Source organism: Malania oleifera, chromosome 2, assembly GCF_029873635.1.
Source record: "Malania oleifera isolate guangnan ecotype guangnan chromosome 2, ASM2987363v1, whole genome shotgun sequence".
Taxonomy (NCBI): domain Eukaryota; kingdom Viridiplantae; phylum Streptophyta; class Magnoliopsida; order Santalales; family Ximeniaceae; genus Malania; species Malania oleifera.
This window is the reverse complement of record NC_080418.1, coordinates 8,072,572-8,088,751: the sequence shown is the minus strand read 5'-3', so window position 1 is coordinate 8,088,751 and position 16,180 is coordinate 8,072,572. Positions and strand designations below refer to the sequence as shown.

At 36.5% G+C, this 16,180-nt stretch overlaps 1 protein-coding gene across 1 annotated transcript; it reads right to left on the bottom strand.

Moving 5' to 3' along the window:
* Positions 1-13,932: 13,932 nt before the first annotated feature.
* Positions 13,933-15,524, bottom strand: LOC131147722 (uncharacterized). The gene is made up of 3 exons (XM_058097257.1): positions 15,218-15,524; positions 14,884-15,024; positions 13,933-14,237 (listed from the first exon to the last, which is right to left on the bottom strand). Exons 1-3 carry the CDS (start codon positions 15,407-15,409, stop codon positions 14,094-14,096), a joined length of 477 nt encoding a protein of 158 aa, XP_057953240.1. The 5' UTR covers positions 15,410-15,524; the 3' UTR covers positions 13,933-14,093.
* Between the last annotated feature and the right edge of the window lie 656 nt (positions 15,525-16,180).

Here is a 16,180-nt window from a genome sequence, read left to right as displayed (position 1 = left end):
AAAACCATGTCATATCCTCGGCCTAGCCGAAAGGACAATTCGTCGGGTCATATTAATTGCTTTTATATTCTTATGCTTTAGTCAAAAGTTGTTTTATTAGAAGTTGTCGATATTTTGTTGTTTTGTCAAAAGAGTCGGCAGGATTTGATGTGCGGTCCTTTTACTTTATTTAAAGTAGCTTTTACTTTTTCTTTATGTCGACATCGGTTTGGCATCTACTTTTGAGAAAGCAAGTTGTGTTTATCCATTCGTAGTTGCTTGCCTATATAAGGGAACTCTGACTCTTGTGTTTAGGGAAGGAAAATTAAGATACATTAATAGAAGTCTATTCAGTTATAAACCTCTCTTTCTCTGAGTCTTTCTTTCTATTCCAAACATTATTGTGTGAAGGTTTGAGACTCTAAAGAAGCCCAAGGAAGCTTATTGGAAGGAGCGTTCGTAGAGGTTCCATTTAGACACCAAGCATAATAGTGGATACGAAAGACTACCTGATACAGCTTTGTACAGGGTTGAAAGAGAAGGACCAAGATAAGATAATAAACTTTTATTAATTAATTTTCCTTTCCCCTTTGTTATTCTTGTCTCAATTTCGAGTCTAATAGGGATTTGCTATTATAGTGGATTGGATATATTGAACAAATTGAGCTGAAATCAGGAAGAGTTTTGTTTTGGAATCTTTTTCCAAACGATTGGAAAGACGGAGCAATTTTAGAATTTCATGAAGAAGAACCAGACTAGGAGGATTTCTAGAAACATAAGAAGTTCTATGAGTTGGTTCAGAATTTGTGAAGGAATTTATCTACTTGAAGCAATGATGACTTTGGATTGTATATTCTTCGCAGATCATAAAACTTTGATTGGATACATTGAACCAATTGAACTGAAATCAGGAAGAGTTTTGTTTTGGAATCTTTTTCCCAAAAAATTGAAAAGACGAAGCAGTTTCAGAATTTCATGAAGAAGAACCAGACTAGGAGGATTTCCAGAAACATAGGAAGTTCTATGAGTTGGTTCAGAATTTGTAGGGAATTTATCTTCTTGAAGCAAGGATAGTTCAATGTATCCAATCCACCAATTTCTCGCGAATCCTTACTAGACTCAAAACTGAGACAAGAATAATAAAGGGGAAAGGAAAATTAATTAATAAAAGTTTATATACCTTATCTTAGCCCTTCTCTTTCAACCCTGTACGAAGCTGTATCAGATACTCTTTCGTATCCCACTATTATACTTGGTGTCTAAGTGGAACCTCTACGAACGCTCCTTCCAACGACCTTCCTTGGGCTTCCTTAGAGCTTCAACCTTCACACAATAATGTTTGGAATAGAAAGAAAGACTCAAAAAAAGGGAGGTTTAGAACTGAAAAGACTTCTATTAATGTATCTTAATTTTCTATCCTTGAACACAAGGGTCAAAGTTCCCTTCTATAGGCAAGCAACTACTAATGGATAAGCACAACTTGCTTTCTCAAAAGTAGATGCCAAACCGATGTCGATATAAAAAAAAAGTAAAAGTTACTTTAAATAAAGCAAAAAGACAGTACATCAAATCCTGCTGACTCATTTGACAAAACAACAAAATACCGACAATTTTTAATAAAACAACTTTTGACTAAAGCATAAGAATACAAAATCAATTAATATGACCCCGACGAATTGTCCTTTCGGCTAGGCTTGGGATATGACATGGTTCTAGACAAATGTCTTATATGAGCCTTTTGACTAGTTTGCTCAGTCTGGCCTAAGATATGATGACACCTGAACTATTATCTGAATCGTATATCTAGCAAAGATCTCATCTTTCTTTAGAGATCTTTCAAAACTCCAATGATTTCTTCATTGTGCTCTTTTTTTGCTAATTCTGCGAATACAATCTGTAAATCAATCTTCATGGTCTGGGTTGAAGGAAGATGATACTCCCAATTTTTAATTGGATCTATTATTCTTCTTGCTCCAATTGCAAATTCTGCTAAATTTGTTTTTTCAAATTTCTAAAGGAACTTTCTTTCAATAGCAATCAAAGATTCATGATCTGCGAAGAATATACAATCCAAAGTCATCCTTACTTTAAAAAGATAAATTCCCCACAAATTCTAAACCAACTCATAGAACTTCCTATGTTTCTGAAAATCCTCCCAGTTTAGTTCTTCTTCATGAAATTCTAAAACTGCTTCGTCTTTCCAATCTTTTGGAAAAAGATTCCAAAAAAAAACTCTTCCTGATTTCAGCTTAATTGGTTCAATGTATCCAATCCACCATAATCGTCCTAGATTAGTGAAATTTAACACGTCTTACCATTGATGGCAGAAAATCAAAAGCTTGTTCTGTTTTGCTGAATCCAAAAAAACTAGACTTCTCCTAATCTTAAGGCCTTTTGTACTACAATTAACAATTCAGGGTTTATATTTTTGGGAATGTGTAATTTCGAAATACACAAATCACTCCTCATCCAAAACTATTTTAATTCTTGATACTCCGAAATACTCACTATCGCTCTAGTAGTGAAGTTGTATTTCTTAAGTTGGATATCCATTTCAACTTTAAGCTTGATCTGTTGATGAAAGAATTCTGTTGTACTTTCCCTGTTTATAATCCTGAAGTTTTCTGAAATAAGGGCTTCAAATTCTTCCAATATTTTGACTACTTCTTTTAGGCAAACTGAAAAAATGTATTTACTTGAATCACTGGATTGTTAACTATCCTCTCTAGCAAGTTTCTCTTTTCCTTTGAGATTCTGGAGTCCTTCCCAAAAAGTCTTCAATAACTAAATCAACTTTGACCGCTTCTCTATCCTTACTAGATCCTAAAACATTATTGTTGATAGCAACTGAGTCATTTTTTCGTATGTCCTCTCCCCTAAACCTTCTAGTTTTAGGATTCTGGACACACTGGGTACTGTAATGTCCGTACTGGCAGCAAATGAAACACTGAATATGACTCTTGTCACTGGACTTTTCATCTTTCCTAGATAAACTTCCCTTCTTCATCTAGCTTTGTTCCAGAACTGGAATTGAACGTTCTCTCTTCTAAGAAACGCTTCTTCTTTGCTACTTCTTTCTCCTTTTCTGGAATTGAAAGTTATTTGTCTTTATTTGTCAACAAATCTGGAAACTGGGCAATCTGCCACCTTATATCTTTCTTAACAAATTGGACATTCGTGATGGCTGCTACTACTTGCCATTAGATTTGCAAGAATTCAAATATCTAGTTAGAGTATCAGCAATAATATTATCTCTTCCCTTAATATGTTCTACATTAAAGAAGTAATATTGTAACTCATTTCTCCATCTAACCAATCTTGCTTGAATGCTTCATTTTAACTTAAATTCTCATAAAGTATTTTACATAAGAACTATCTGTTCTAATGATGAATGGTTTACCCAAGAAAACTTCATTAGTTTTAATTCCTTTCAGGACTGCCAACAACTCCTTTTCATGAACTAGGTAATTAAGTTCTACTCCATTAAAACATTCATTCCAATATCTGTTGAGGTGTTCTATTTTATCAATCTTTCTGATTTTTAAAACACATCTTCATACTATATCTGAAGCATCGGTTTCCAGAATTATATCTACTTCTGTACCGTCTGGATATTCTAACTTTGGCAAATTCCGAGCTTCTTTCTTTAAGGCTTTTACTACTTCAGTATCCTCTAAAGTCCAATTCCAAGGATTCCTTACTGAAACCTTTCTCTAAATTGGTGCTGCATTTTCTGCCAAATTTTTAATAAATTTTCTAATGTAATTCAATACTCTTAGAAAACATTGACACTACCTTCTGTCTTTGGATTCATTAGAAAATTCAAATAGTCGTTATGCTATATGTGGCTAAAGTTTCTCTTCGCTTCCTCGAATTTTTAAACCTAAAAATTCAATCTGAGGTTGCATCCATATGATTTTTCTTTCTAAAAGACCCATTTATTCTTTTCTGAACACTTGTGCCACCTGTCTCAAATGTTCTAAGTGGTCCTTAGTATTTTTACTAAATACTAAAACATCATCAATGTATACTGCAACAAATCCAGTCATCCCTTCAAAAGCCTTATTCATCCTTCTCTGAAAAATTCCTAAGGCCTTCTTCAATCCAAATGGCATAACTAGCTACTCGAAAAGTTCAATCGGCGTAGTGAAGGTTGTAAGAGCTACTGCTCTTTCTTTTACCTTTATCTACCAATATTTTGATTTGAAATCGAATTTAGAATAAACTGAGGGTTTCTCCCTTCTTATTCTATTTCTAAGAGACTCCTGATTAGGTAAATTATACTCATCATCTCTTGTTTCCTTATTCACATATCTATAATCAATTACCATCCTGACTTTTTCACGTACTTGTTCGATATGATTTGTAACCATAAATGCAGCACTCATGTGGTCACTTTTACTGTGCCTAATGAGTCCCAAATTTAATAATTATGGAATTTGTTTCTCAAATTCTCTTATCATTTCATTTGAATAACTAATTCATTTACTTTTGATAATTGTAATGGGATTTTTGAGCACAATATTAGCTCCTGGCATGACTTTCTATCATAATGCCTGCGGATACTCTAACTAGTTTTCTAAAAGCATATTCTTGATTTCTTCAAGATTACTTTCTTCTTCTGACTGATTTACCTTTAGAATACTTCCTAATACTAGTTCCTTCCAATTATCAAATTTCTCCTGATAATCAGATCTTCCTTCCTCGACTATTATATAATTCTTTATAATAGTACCTAAAGACTTTGGAATGAAATGGTTATCTAGGATTATTCCTTCTGAAAATATCGTAAATGTTTGATATTTCCTAAGGAATTTACTTTCCAAAAGAAAATCATCTGATAATTCTAGAATTAAGCAAAGAATTTGCTCCTCATAATCTTTGTCATTCATCCTTATCTTCACATATTTTGCAATTTCTACTATCTGGAGTAATGTACTGTTACCAATTATAACTTGAAGATTTTTTGATTCCCAAGTTACTTCTGAAAATCTGATTCACATACAAGACCATGTACATCCAGTATCGATAAGAGTTGTACATTCTATCTTACTAATAGAAATTTTTACCAGTGTTGCCCATTCTTAGATTTTGGCACTTAAAATTGATGTTCCCATATATGCTATATGAGATTGGTCTTCTTCTTCATCTACGTAGATAGGGATTCTTATGATTCTTTGACCAACTATCCTTCTACTACTTGAAGGTCTTAATTTAGATGGTCCAGATCCTTCTAACTTAGTTTCTGAATTAATATCTTCCTCTCTAAATACATTCACTCTACTAGGAGTATAATCACTTAGAGGTTCTATTATAATTAATCTATTTGCCTCTTGTCGTACTGACTCTAGCAAAAGATTTTTGAATCTCTCTTCTGTTCTTGGGGTTACCCAAATTTGTGGCCAACTTAGTGCTTTTCACTTTACGACTTCTGGTTGTAATCCTTTGATTGAGTCGGTTTGATTTGTTTCGAAGAATTGAGTAAATATACTAATTCCCCTTCTGAGGGCTAGTTTCCCCGTGTTACAAAACTTCAAATATAATCTGGCAATGAATCTAATGCACCTCCTATCTAGGCTACATTTTAACATATTATGTCAGTCTCTCATATAAACTCTAATTTGTAGAGTTTTTTCCACACTTTTATGCTAAAGGTTAACATGTAAATCTGGTACTACTTTTATCCAAGCTACTCTTGAATGTAAGTTAGCCCTGGCTCCCCCTAGTAAGGACCTACCAAAATTACCGATACTTTCGTCCATAACTGCAACAAGGATAGGAAGATCTTGCCCTTTTCTTACTGGATCTATCCTAACTTGGATAATTTCATAGTAGACATATCTTGCCTTCTTATCCATTGCTCTCTGAACTTCTTGTGTGGTGAGTAAGGAAACTATAAATGTTCCTGCATTTGTATTGGACACTTCTGCCGTTACCTCCTTCTCGATTACCTTTACTATCTCTTTGTAAGGTATCCATGAGGTTTGATATGCTTCAGCCCAACTAGCTCGAGACATCCTCCATTCCTGACAATCCCTACTTTCTGAAGGAATTTCAGTTTCTGCAACTTGCACTAGATCTTCTTCTTCTCCTGCTATAGAAACTAGTTTTGATATTTTGTCTACTGCTCTCATCATAGCTAGTTTCTGCCCTTTTCTAGAGCTCTTCCTTTTTCCAAATTTCTTCCAAGTCTTTCCTTTGACTTTGGATGATTTAATCTCCTTATGGCTGACTCTTCCGGCACAACTAGTTTCTACTTGTTATAAGTATCTAGTTGGTCTCTGGTGGTGGATTTAATCTTCGTGGTGGATTTTCGTTCGATCGAAAATCAGAAGATACCGCTAGACTTCATTCTCTGCTGCCGTCATTTCTAACGGAGCGGATCTAGGGATAATTCTCTAAAAGTCTAGCGGGACAAAATTTTCGTGGGGTCGTCGTGGGCAAAACCACAAATTTGGGGTACAGGGAGTTATTAAGGGGTTTCTTTTGAATTAATTAGTATTAATTTAGAAATGCTAAAATATTGAGCATCTGGGGTTGAAGTAGGATTTCTGAAATTTATGACTCGGGTGAGCGCCGCGGGTATAATTTTGAGACCCGCGAGAAAAATTCAGAAAATTAAGTGAGGGTATTAAATATTAGTTTAAATGTTAATTTGAGGTATATGGAACTTAGGGAAGGTTAGTTGAGTATTGTTTTAAGAGAAATGAGTTAATTAATCTAGGAAAAATGTGAATTTCAGGATTTAAATTTCGAGCGCTAAGGGCATAGGATTTGAGTTCTAACAAGTCTCTCAGTAAGCCAGGTAAGGAGAATAAATTATAACAATATTTTTAAAATTACTGTTTAAATTAATATGTGAAAATGTACTTATGATATTTTGTCTAAAAATTATTACGATATAAATATCAGATAAATTGTGTGGCATTTGAGTGATTTTAATTGTGATATTTTGGAGTGTGAAAATAATATGTTATGAATATTAAATAAAAATTGAGTGACACATGACATATGTTGAAAAATGTGAAATATAATGATGAGTATTTTTTGAAAAAATATTGAAATGAGAACAATTGATATGATTAGTGGAAAATAATGAAATATGGTATTTATTTGTGAGTAGAAATTATTTGCATGAGAAATGAGTTTGTACAAATTATTGATATGAGTATTTTGGGAAAATGTGAAAAATACGTGAAATATGATATATGTTATTACGAGATGATAAAATGTGCACAGAAAATGATGAGAATATTTATATTGAACTGAATTATGATATACTGGAATATGATTGATGAAATGTCAATACCGCATAATGATTGCGGGTATGTGGTAATGAACCCTAATGAATGGTTATGATATTGAGTACGATACCGTTGCTAGTGGTGTTAGTGCAACCACACAGACTCTTGGAACGTGTGGCGTGACAGTCGACTGAGCCATTTTGTAGGGTTGTTGGGCCCCCTGAGTCCGGATCAAGGTTATAGGTCGGCCAGTCGTACTACAGACGTGATATATGATACGATAGTTTGATCTAACCGGGTCGGCCAACCGCGGCTAGATTCAACCTTCGGACCGCACAACCTTGACCATAGGAGGAAACATGGCGTGGATAGAAAGATCCTTAAGGTGGCCATGAGTTACAGACGCAATGTTGGAATTTGATACCAAGGATACTCATGAGCCGAAAAGAAAAATGGAAACGAAAAGTGAAAGAATGATAAAATTGGCTAAAATAAGAAATGAAAGAAATAATGGAAATTGAGAAATAAAGAATGTTAAATATGATAAATAAACTGTGTGAGTTACTGACATAAATAATTAAGGCGAAATGAAACTCTCCGCCTGAGGGCTTACTGAGTAAGGTGAGTGCCCTGATAGGTATCAGATGTGGTCATACCCGGCTGCATAACGTATTAGGGCAGAGGGAAGCTAATTGTATGAGCGAGTAATCTTCCCTATTCTCAGGAACTTCGCAAGTAAAAATGTGTTGGAATGATTGATTTTGAGAAATGATTTTAAAACTTATAAAAACTAGTGTTGTATATCTATATGACTATGAGAATATATTTGCCAGTGTGTTTTCTCAAATGAAATGTTATTTTGAAAAGTAAAGCATGTTATAACTGAACTCATATGGCCACACGCTGTAAATAATTTACTCCTTCTTACTGAGATGTGTCTCATCCAAATTATCTAAATTTTTCAAGGAACAAGGATAGACCAGGTGATAGAGCTCCGTGATCATAGGGAACTGAGACCCTGACACAAGGTGAGTTTTTGGATTAGGGAGTGTGTAATTTCCCCTAGAGTTGAGTAGTTTTTGAGTTTGTAATAATAATGTATATGTGTGTATGTATATACTCTGGATATTGTATTCTGAATGATATAAATACACTATTTTCCGTTATTAGGTCTTATAAATAAAATGACTTTTTACCTGGTACCCAATGCGGGTCAGGTCGTACGAATGATAATAGGATAGTTGACGTAGTCGATTTGTAAATGTTATGGATGACGTATGATTATTTATTTATTATTGAAAAAAAATTGTACGAAAATCAGAGCGTCACAAATTAAGCTTATCGGTATGAACAAAAACTAAAGTGGGACATCATGTTGAATAGAAAGGGGTGGTGGTATAGATTGAACAATGGTGAAATGTGCAACTAAGCTGAGGAGCTTCAACTTCCACTTTGAAATTTAGCACTCAATGTTTTATGCCCAAGAATCTTGCTAAAAAATGGATATAATTAATTTACTAATTGACTAATTGTTGTCTGAACTCAAAAAGATGTATGTATCCTAAAATTATGATAGTAGTACAACACAACCTTACTACTAGAAACATCCTCGAAAATAACTCCATCTTCATTCCAACAAGAGTATGGAATCACAGGAAAGGCACAACATGTGTTAAGGATATTGAGGATTCTCTATCTTAATTCTAGAATGATATCATGCATATACTTTTCTTTTGTCTATCCTCTAATTAATAGGAAATTAATATGTAATTATTCAATATAATCTTTAATTTATTATAAATACACAACACTCACCACTTCATAAGTGTGGTGGTTTTCAAACCTTCTCATGGTATAAGAGCCTAAACGATCTCCTCTAATTTCTTATTAGGCGGTGTTGCCACAACCTCACAGTCTCCCCTTCACAACTCTAATCTCTTTCTCCTCTGAACTCCCAGCGCCACACGGCCTCCAACAATATTTCGTGCACATGCCCAGCTGTCGTCGATCTCCTCCTCCATCTTTCTCTCGCAAGCAAATTCGAAGGAAATCCCTAACCCCCAAATCCTTAATCTACCGTGCACTTCGGCCGACCACTGCCCCACCCCCCCTCCCCCCCTCTTCACCCTTCGTGTCATCGATTTTCCGGCGGAATACCCTTTGTGCCACAGCCAACCTCTGCACATTTAGAGTTGTTGCAATAGCTACGACACCGCCTCCGACCTCTGCAGATTCAGACTACGCCGCCAATGGTCGAGCATGACTCTCTCTTGGCAATGTTCTCGCAACATCGAAGTAGCATCCACTCTACGACGTTTTTGTTTGCTTCCATCTCCAGCAGTGACAAACCTAAACCATTGTCACTCTCCGACGTTTTTGTTCTCCAGTGGTGACAAACTTGAACAGTCACCACTCTCCGATGTTTCTGTTCTCCGACGGCGACTAACCTGAACCGTCGCACATCCATTCTCCGTCTGCTCTCTCTCACACATTCGAAGTTCCAAGAGCACTTAAATCAACCAATAGTTGCTTTCTTTCTCATCTCAATTAACGCTCCATATTACCCCCATCCATGACTGCCGAAACCTCCTCCACTCTTCTTCCTTTCAACACCATCATTCACATAGTTACAATCAAACTCTCCTCATCCAACTATCTCCTATGGAAGAGCCAATTGCTTCCTCTCTTAGAGGGCTAAGAACTGATTGGGCATGTGGATGGAATTCTTGCCCCCCACCCCGCTTTGGTCTTGCGGATTATGAAACACCAAACATCAAACATGTGACATGAAAAAATACAAACAAACATCTCCTTAGTTTTCGCTTGTCCTCCCTCATTGAGGAGGAAATTACTGAAGTTGTGGGTCTCTCCACTTCACGCTAGGTCTAGGTTACCTTGGAGAACACCTTCAGTCATCGCTCCAAGGCCTGTGAAATCCGTCTCAAGGATGATTTACAACTAATGAAATGCAACACCAGGTCTGTTTCAGAGTACGCCCGACCCTTCAAGGCTCTATGTGCCCAACTTCATGCAATTAGACGACTTGTTGATGACATAGACAAGGTACATTGGTTCCTTTGAGGTCTCAGCTTGGAATTCTCGAGTTTTTCCACAGCAAAAATGGTTGTCAATCTATTACCCTGTTTTGCTGACTTGGTGCCCAAAGTCGAGAGCTTTGAGCTCTTTCAAAAATCATTGGAACTTGCCGCCCTACCCACTACAGTGTTCACTGCTACCTATCACCACCCTACAAAATCGAACCCGAGGTCCAATTCCTCATGCACTCAGCAAGGTTGAACTGGTGGCTAAAGACGAGGACAGGGGTGCTTCTCCTCTAGACGTCGTTCCTCATGTTGCCAAATATGCCACATAGAGGGTCACTATGCGGATCGATGCAGCAAACAATATGATTACCATGATGATACCTCTGAAGCTCAGCTTGCCGAAGCCCTTACCTCCTCATGTTCCATCTTCGGATATGAGATCTCAGATTGGTATTTAGATACAGAAGCTTTGGCCCACATGACTCCAACTCAATCCAACTTGGTTCAGTCCACTTCTTATACGAGAAGGATTGTGTTATTGTCGGGAATGGTGTGTCCCTACCCATCACCCACATTGGTAAAATTTCCCCTTCCCATGATTTTCAATTGTTAGATGTTTTGGTTGTCCCTCACCTCACGGAAAAATTTGTTGTCCATTAGTAAATTAACATCTAATTTTCCATTACTCGTTACATTTACTAATATCTTTTTACTGTTCAGAATCATTAAACGGGAAGAGTGGTGGCAACCGGTAAACGAGATGGCAGCTTATATGTGTTAGAACGCGAAAAATCTACTTTTGTTTCCGTTCTTCAAAATAAATCTCTACATGTTTCATATGATTCATGGCATGCTCGCCTTGGACATGTGAATCATTCTATTATCTCTCTTTTGAATAAAAAAATGACAGTTTTAGCATACCTCTTTATTGTCATCTCCTTTATTACGTAGTACATGTCAAATTGCGAAGAATCACCGATTGCCTTATACTCGTAATGAACATCGATCATTCAAAGTGTTAGAATTCATTCATTGTAATATATGGGGTCCTTCTCATGTAAAGTCAAATTTGGGTTTTGCATACTTTATTTTATTTGTTGATGATTTTTCCCATTTCACTTGACTTTACCCATTGAAATTAAAATCTGACTTTTATGATACTTTTCTTCAATTTCAAAAATTTGTGAAAAATCAACATTCTGCCCATAAAAAAATATTTCAAAGTGATGGTGGTGCAAAATTCACTAGCAATTGCTTTAGAGCACACCTTCGTACCTCTGGCATTCATCATCAACTCTCTTGTCCATATACACTCACCCAAAACGATCGCACCGAAAGGAAACACCGTCATGTGACTGAAACAGGCCTAACCCTCCTTTTCCTTTCTCACACTCCTATTCACTTCTGGGTTGATGTTTTTAGCACCATTGCTTACATCATCAACCGTTTGCCCACACCGCTTCTCGGAGGTACGTCCCCTTTTGGGCTTCTATATGGTTCCTCTTCTAATTATGCAAACTTTCATCCCTTTGGTTGTCATGTTTATCCTTGCTTATGTAATTACATGACTAACAATTTTTCCTCTCGTAGTATTCCTTACATTTTTATGGATTACAGTTCCTTTTACAAGGGGTTTCATTGTCTTGACCCTATCACCTCTAGACTTTATATCACCCGACATGCCCAATTTGATGAGAACCACTTTCCCTTCCAACATACTTCCCAGACTCAACCTATATGCTCCCTCCACATCTCCAAATTTTTGGAACAAAGTCTTCCCAATACAGACATGCCCCAACCGTCTCCTGCACCACCTTCTCGACAAATTCCTCAACCCAAATCCACCCCATGTATTATTTGTTCTAATTCAGTGGATGAGTCTTTACAGACAGTTAATTCTCATGCAGGTCCATCTCTTCCGCATTTGGACCTCTGACCAGCGTCTCTTAAGCCCAACACTAAGTTGCTTATCATTGCCCACACTCTTATTGCACCCGCCCCATTAGCCTCCCATCCTATGCTCACACAAGCCAAAGATGGCATTTTTAAGACCCATCACCTGATGCATCTCGGCCTTGTGAAATCATTTGGACTTCTTTATGCTCTTCTTGCATCCACTGAGCCAAAATGCTTTATATCCGCAGCTAAGAATCCTACTTGACTTGCCGCCGTGGACGAAAAATTTCAAGCCCTACAAAATAATCATACCTGAATTTTGGTTCCTTGACCCGCCAACACCAACATTGTGGGTTCCAAATAGGTTTTTCGGATCAAATACTTACCCGATGGATCTATCGAGCGACTTGAAGCCCGTTTTGTTACCAAGGGCTACACACAAGTACCTGGTCTAGACTACATTAACACCTTTAGTCATATCATCAAGGCTACAGCTGTCAATGTTGTTCTCTCTTTTTGTGACAAACAAATGGTCTCTTCACCAACTTAATGTCAAAAATGCATTTCTTAACGATCATCTCATGTCAAAAATGCATTTCTTAACGATCATCTCACTAAACATGTTTATATGGAACAGTCTCCTAGATATATTGACCCTCGCTTCCCCGATCATGTTTGTCAATTGAAGAAATCTCTATATGGCCTAAAGCAAGCCCCTCGTGCCTGGTTAAGCGTTTCAGCTCGTTGCTCACTCACCTTGGTTTTTATTGCAGTCGTGCAAACACATCACTCTTTGTCTAACATGATCAATTTGCTTCTCTATGTTGATGACATCATTATTACAGGTTCTTGACTGTTTTACTTGCAAACTCAATTTTGAATTCGCTACTAAGGACTTGGGTTCTCTCAATTACTACCTTAGTCTTGAAGCTACATCCAATCAGTTGAAATATGCACGGGACATTCTCATACGAGCTTAATCACTTGACAGCAAACCAGTCCACACCCCAATGGTTGTTTCCCAGCACCTGTCTGCTGATGGTCTTCTGTTTTCGGATCCCACGCTTTACATGATCTCTCATTGGTGCCCTTCAATAGTTGACTATCACACGTCCTAATGTTGCTCATGCAGTCAACTCCGTCAGGCAATTTCTACATTTTTCGACTAAAGACCATTACCTCACTGTTGTAGACACCCCGTTGTCAAATGCATTCTTCGCTATATTAAGGACTCCTAGTGCTTTAGTTGGTTACTCTAATACAAACTGGGTAGGATGCCCTAACACTCGTCACTTTACCTCTGGTTATTATATCTATCTTGGCGAAAATTTGGTGTCTTGAAGTGCAAAGAAACAACCTACTATTTCTCACTCCAGTTGTGAATCTGAGTATCGTGCCTTGACTCTCACTGCTGCCGAAATCCTTTAGCTCACACAACAAGAGTGCAATCTTCTTGAGTTCCAATCCCGTTTCTCACAAGCAGTCCAAGCATGTTGAGCTCGACTACCACTTTCTTCGTGAACTTGTTTTCGCTAGCCAACTTCGCACCTAGTATGCGCCTTCTCATTTGCAAGTTGCCGATATCTCCACCAAAAGTGTGTCTAGACATCTCTTTAACTTCTTCCGATCCAAGTTTCACGCTCGTTCCAATTCGACGCTCAGCTTACGAGGGGGTGTTAAGGATATTGAGGATTCTTTGTCTTAATTCTAGAATGATATTATGTATATACTTTCCTTTTGTTTATCCTCTAATTAATAGGGAATTAATATGTAATAATTCAATGTAATCTCTAATTTATTATAAATACACAACACTCACCACTTTAGAAGTGTGGTGGTTTTCAAACCTTCTCAACATGCACTACAATGTGCTGAGAGTAAGATCCTAAATTGTGTTTTGAGTACTTGCATACAATCGAATGAATCAGGCTCAAATTTTGCTAGCTGGTTTAGTAAAGAGTGAGTGCCGACCTTCAGCAACAACCTCCCCAGTTGCTATATTCTTAAGAAGAACAATTGTACCTGAATAAAATCCTTTCCGTCCCAAAAGCCTTGAGGTGATCTCCAACTCATCCTGCCAATAAGCCAACTTTATAACATGGTGTGTAATATGGTGTACCAAAAAGGGTAAAAACATAATCTTAGGTTATCCATATGCGACAAAGATTAATTGTACAGATGGAGAAATGGTGTAACAATAGCAACACCAGCAGCAGCTATGACAGTTTTGGAAATGCTGCTCGCTTATTTTCAAACAAATGATATGGCTGAATGGTTTAGTTTTTTCTTACATCAAGAAATAACAAGCTGCTCAACTTAATTCTTCTGCAATACTTTCAAATTTCAAAATTGTAAGCATACTTCTAGCAAAAAATTGAAATCAATTCATTGAAAGTCTTATGCAGGGTGGACAGTGAGGGGGAAAATGCGTACTATAAATTAAAGAAGAATGCATAGATATATTCAAGTGGCAAATTTCCACTAAAAATTTTTCCAGACATATTCACAACCTTATGTCGTTTTTAAAAACATGAATTTAGGGTGAGTTTGAATAAAATTCAGCACAAATTTTGAATAAACTTGCTACAATTCCACAATTTTAAAATTCACGTTATCTTAGAAGAAAAAAAAATTGCAAATCAAGAAACTGTCAGAAATCACACGGCACCAAAAACAAAAGTCTAAATAAAAAATAGAGTTCAAGTGAAGGGTTTGATTACGTTAAGCTTGGCAGTGGAGATGTAAGAGATTGACATGTCCACTGAGACATCCATGGGTTGACCTTCACCGTGAATCACAGCAGCACCAACCTCATCAACCAGGTTTGCTATCGCACCCGATGACAGATTACCATTGCTGTCCTGCAAAACCCAACCGAAATTGAAGCAGCTCGTACAAGATCCTAAATTTTTTTCATCAATATGCACATAGGCCGCGCTAGGGTTCGAAATTGAACTCGACTTTACCAAAAATTAGGCAAGTCAATTTCCAAACCCTTCAATCCAACTACAACGTTGAAAGGAAAACAGAAATTATGGTTGGGGGACTGCTTACGACGAGGCGTGGAGGAACCTTGAAGGAACAGGCGATGAGTCCGGGTTCGACTCGATCAACTCGGAGGCCTTTAATCGCAAAATCTTCATAGAAGCTGGAGTCGATGTGGACTCGGTGAGGCCGGAAAGCGAGCCGCGAAACGCTGTGGGATTGTTCATCCGTCAATTCCAAGAATGCTTTCGCCTTCTCCATCTGACGCTTCGGAGTTTTCAGCGGATCGGCGCTTCTTCAGCGGCAGTGGACACTCAGAGAGGGAGGGCCAGCAGGCGAACCGCGTTCGTACGTCCCGCGCACATAGGGGCATCTTGGTCACGTGAGAATATTATTAGGGGCTAAATCGTACAATGGTCCACAAATTGGGTTCAGGGAGTCACTGTCAGTTAATCAGTTGAGTAATATAATTAAATTATTATTTTAAAATTTTAAAAATATGTAAAAAATGAATAAAATTTTTAAGAATTTTAAAATAATTAAATAATTATATTATTTCCAAATATTTAATATTTATTATTTATTTTATGCAAATTAAATGATTAAATTGTTTTTAAAAAATAAATATAATTTAAAAATGAGCTCAAATTAGTTGATTGATCAAATTACAGTTCGCTTTTTAAGTATAGTTAAATATCAAATTTAATAAAATAATAACTTTAATAAAATTTAAAAAAAAATTGACGAATCATCTCGAACAGGTAAATCAATTAATATAAATATTTTTTATTTATTCATTTAACATATTTTACACACAGAATAATTAATATTTAACTTTATAATTTTAATTTTTATCAAGTATGAATTTTAGAATTTTAATGTGCATTTTCTTTTAACACTATGTTTGATAGATTACTTGAATTTAAAAATATTGATTTTTTTTTTTTTGAAATAATGATAGAATTTTTTTCTAATGGTTGATCCAAAACGATTAGGTCGAATTAACCGATAAATTTGGGAGTCGATTAAATC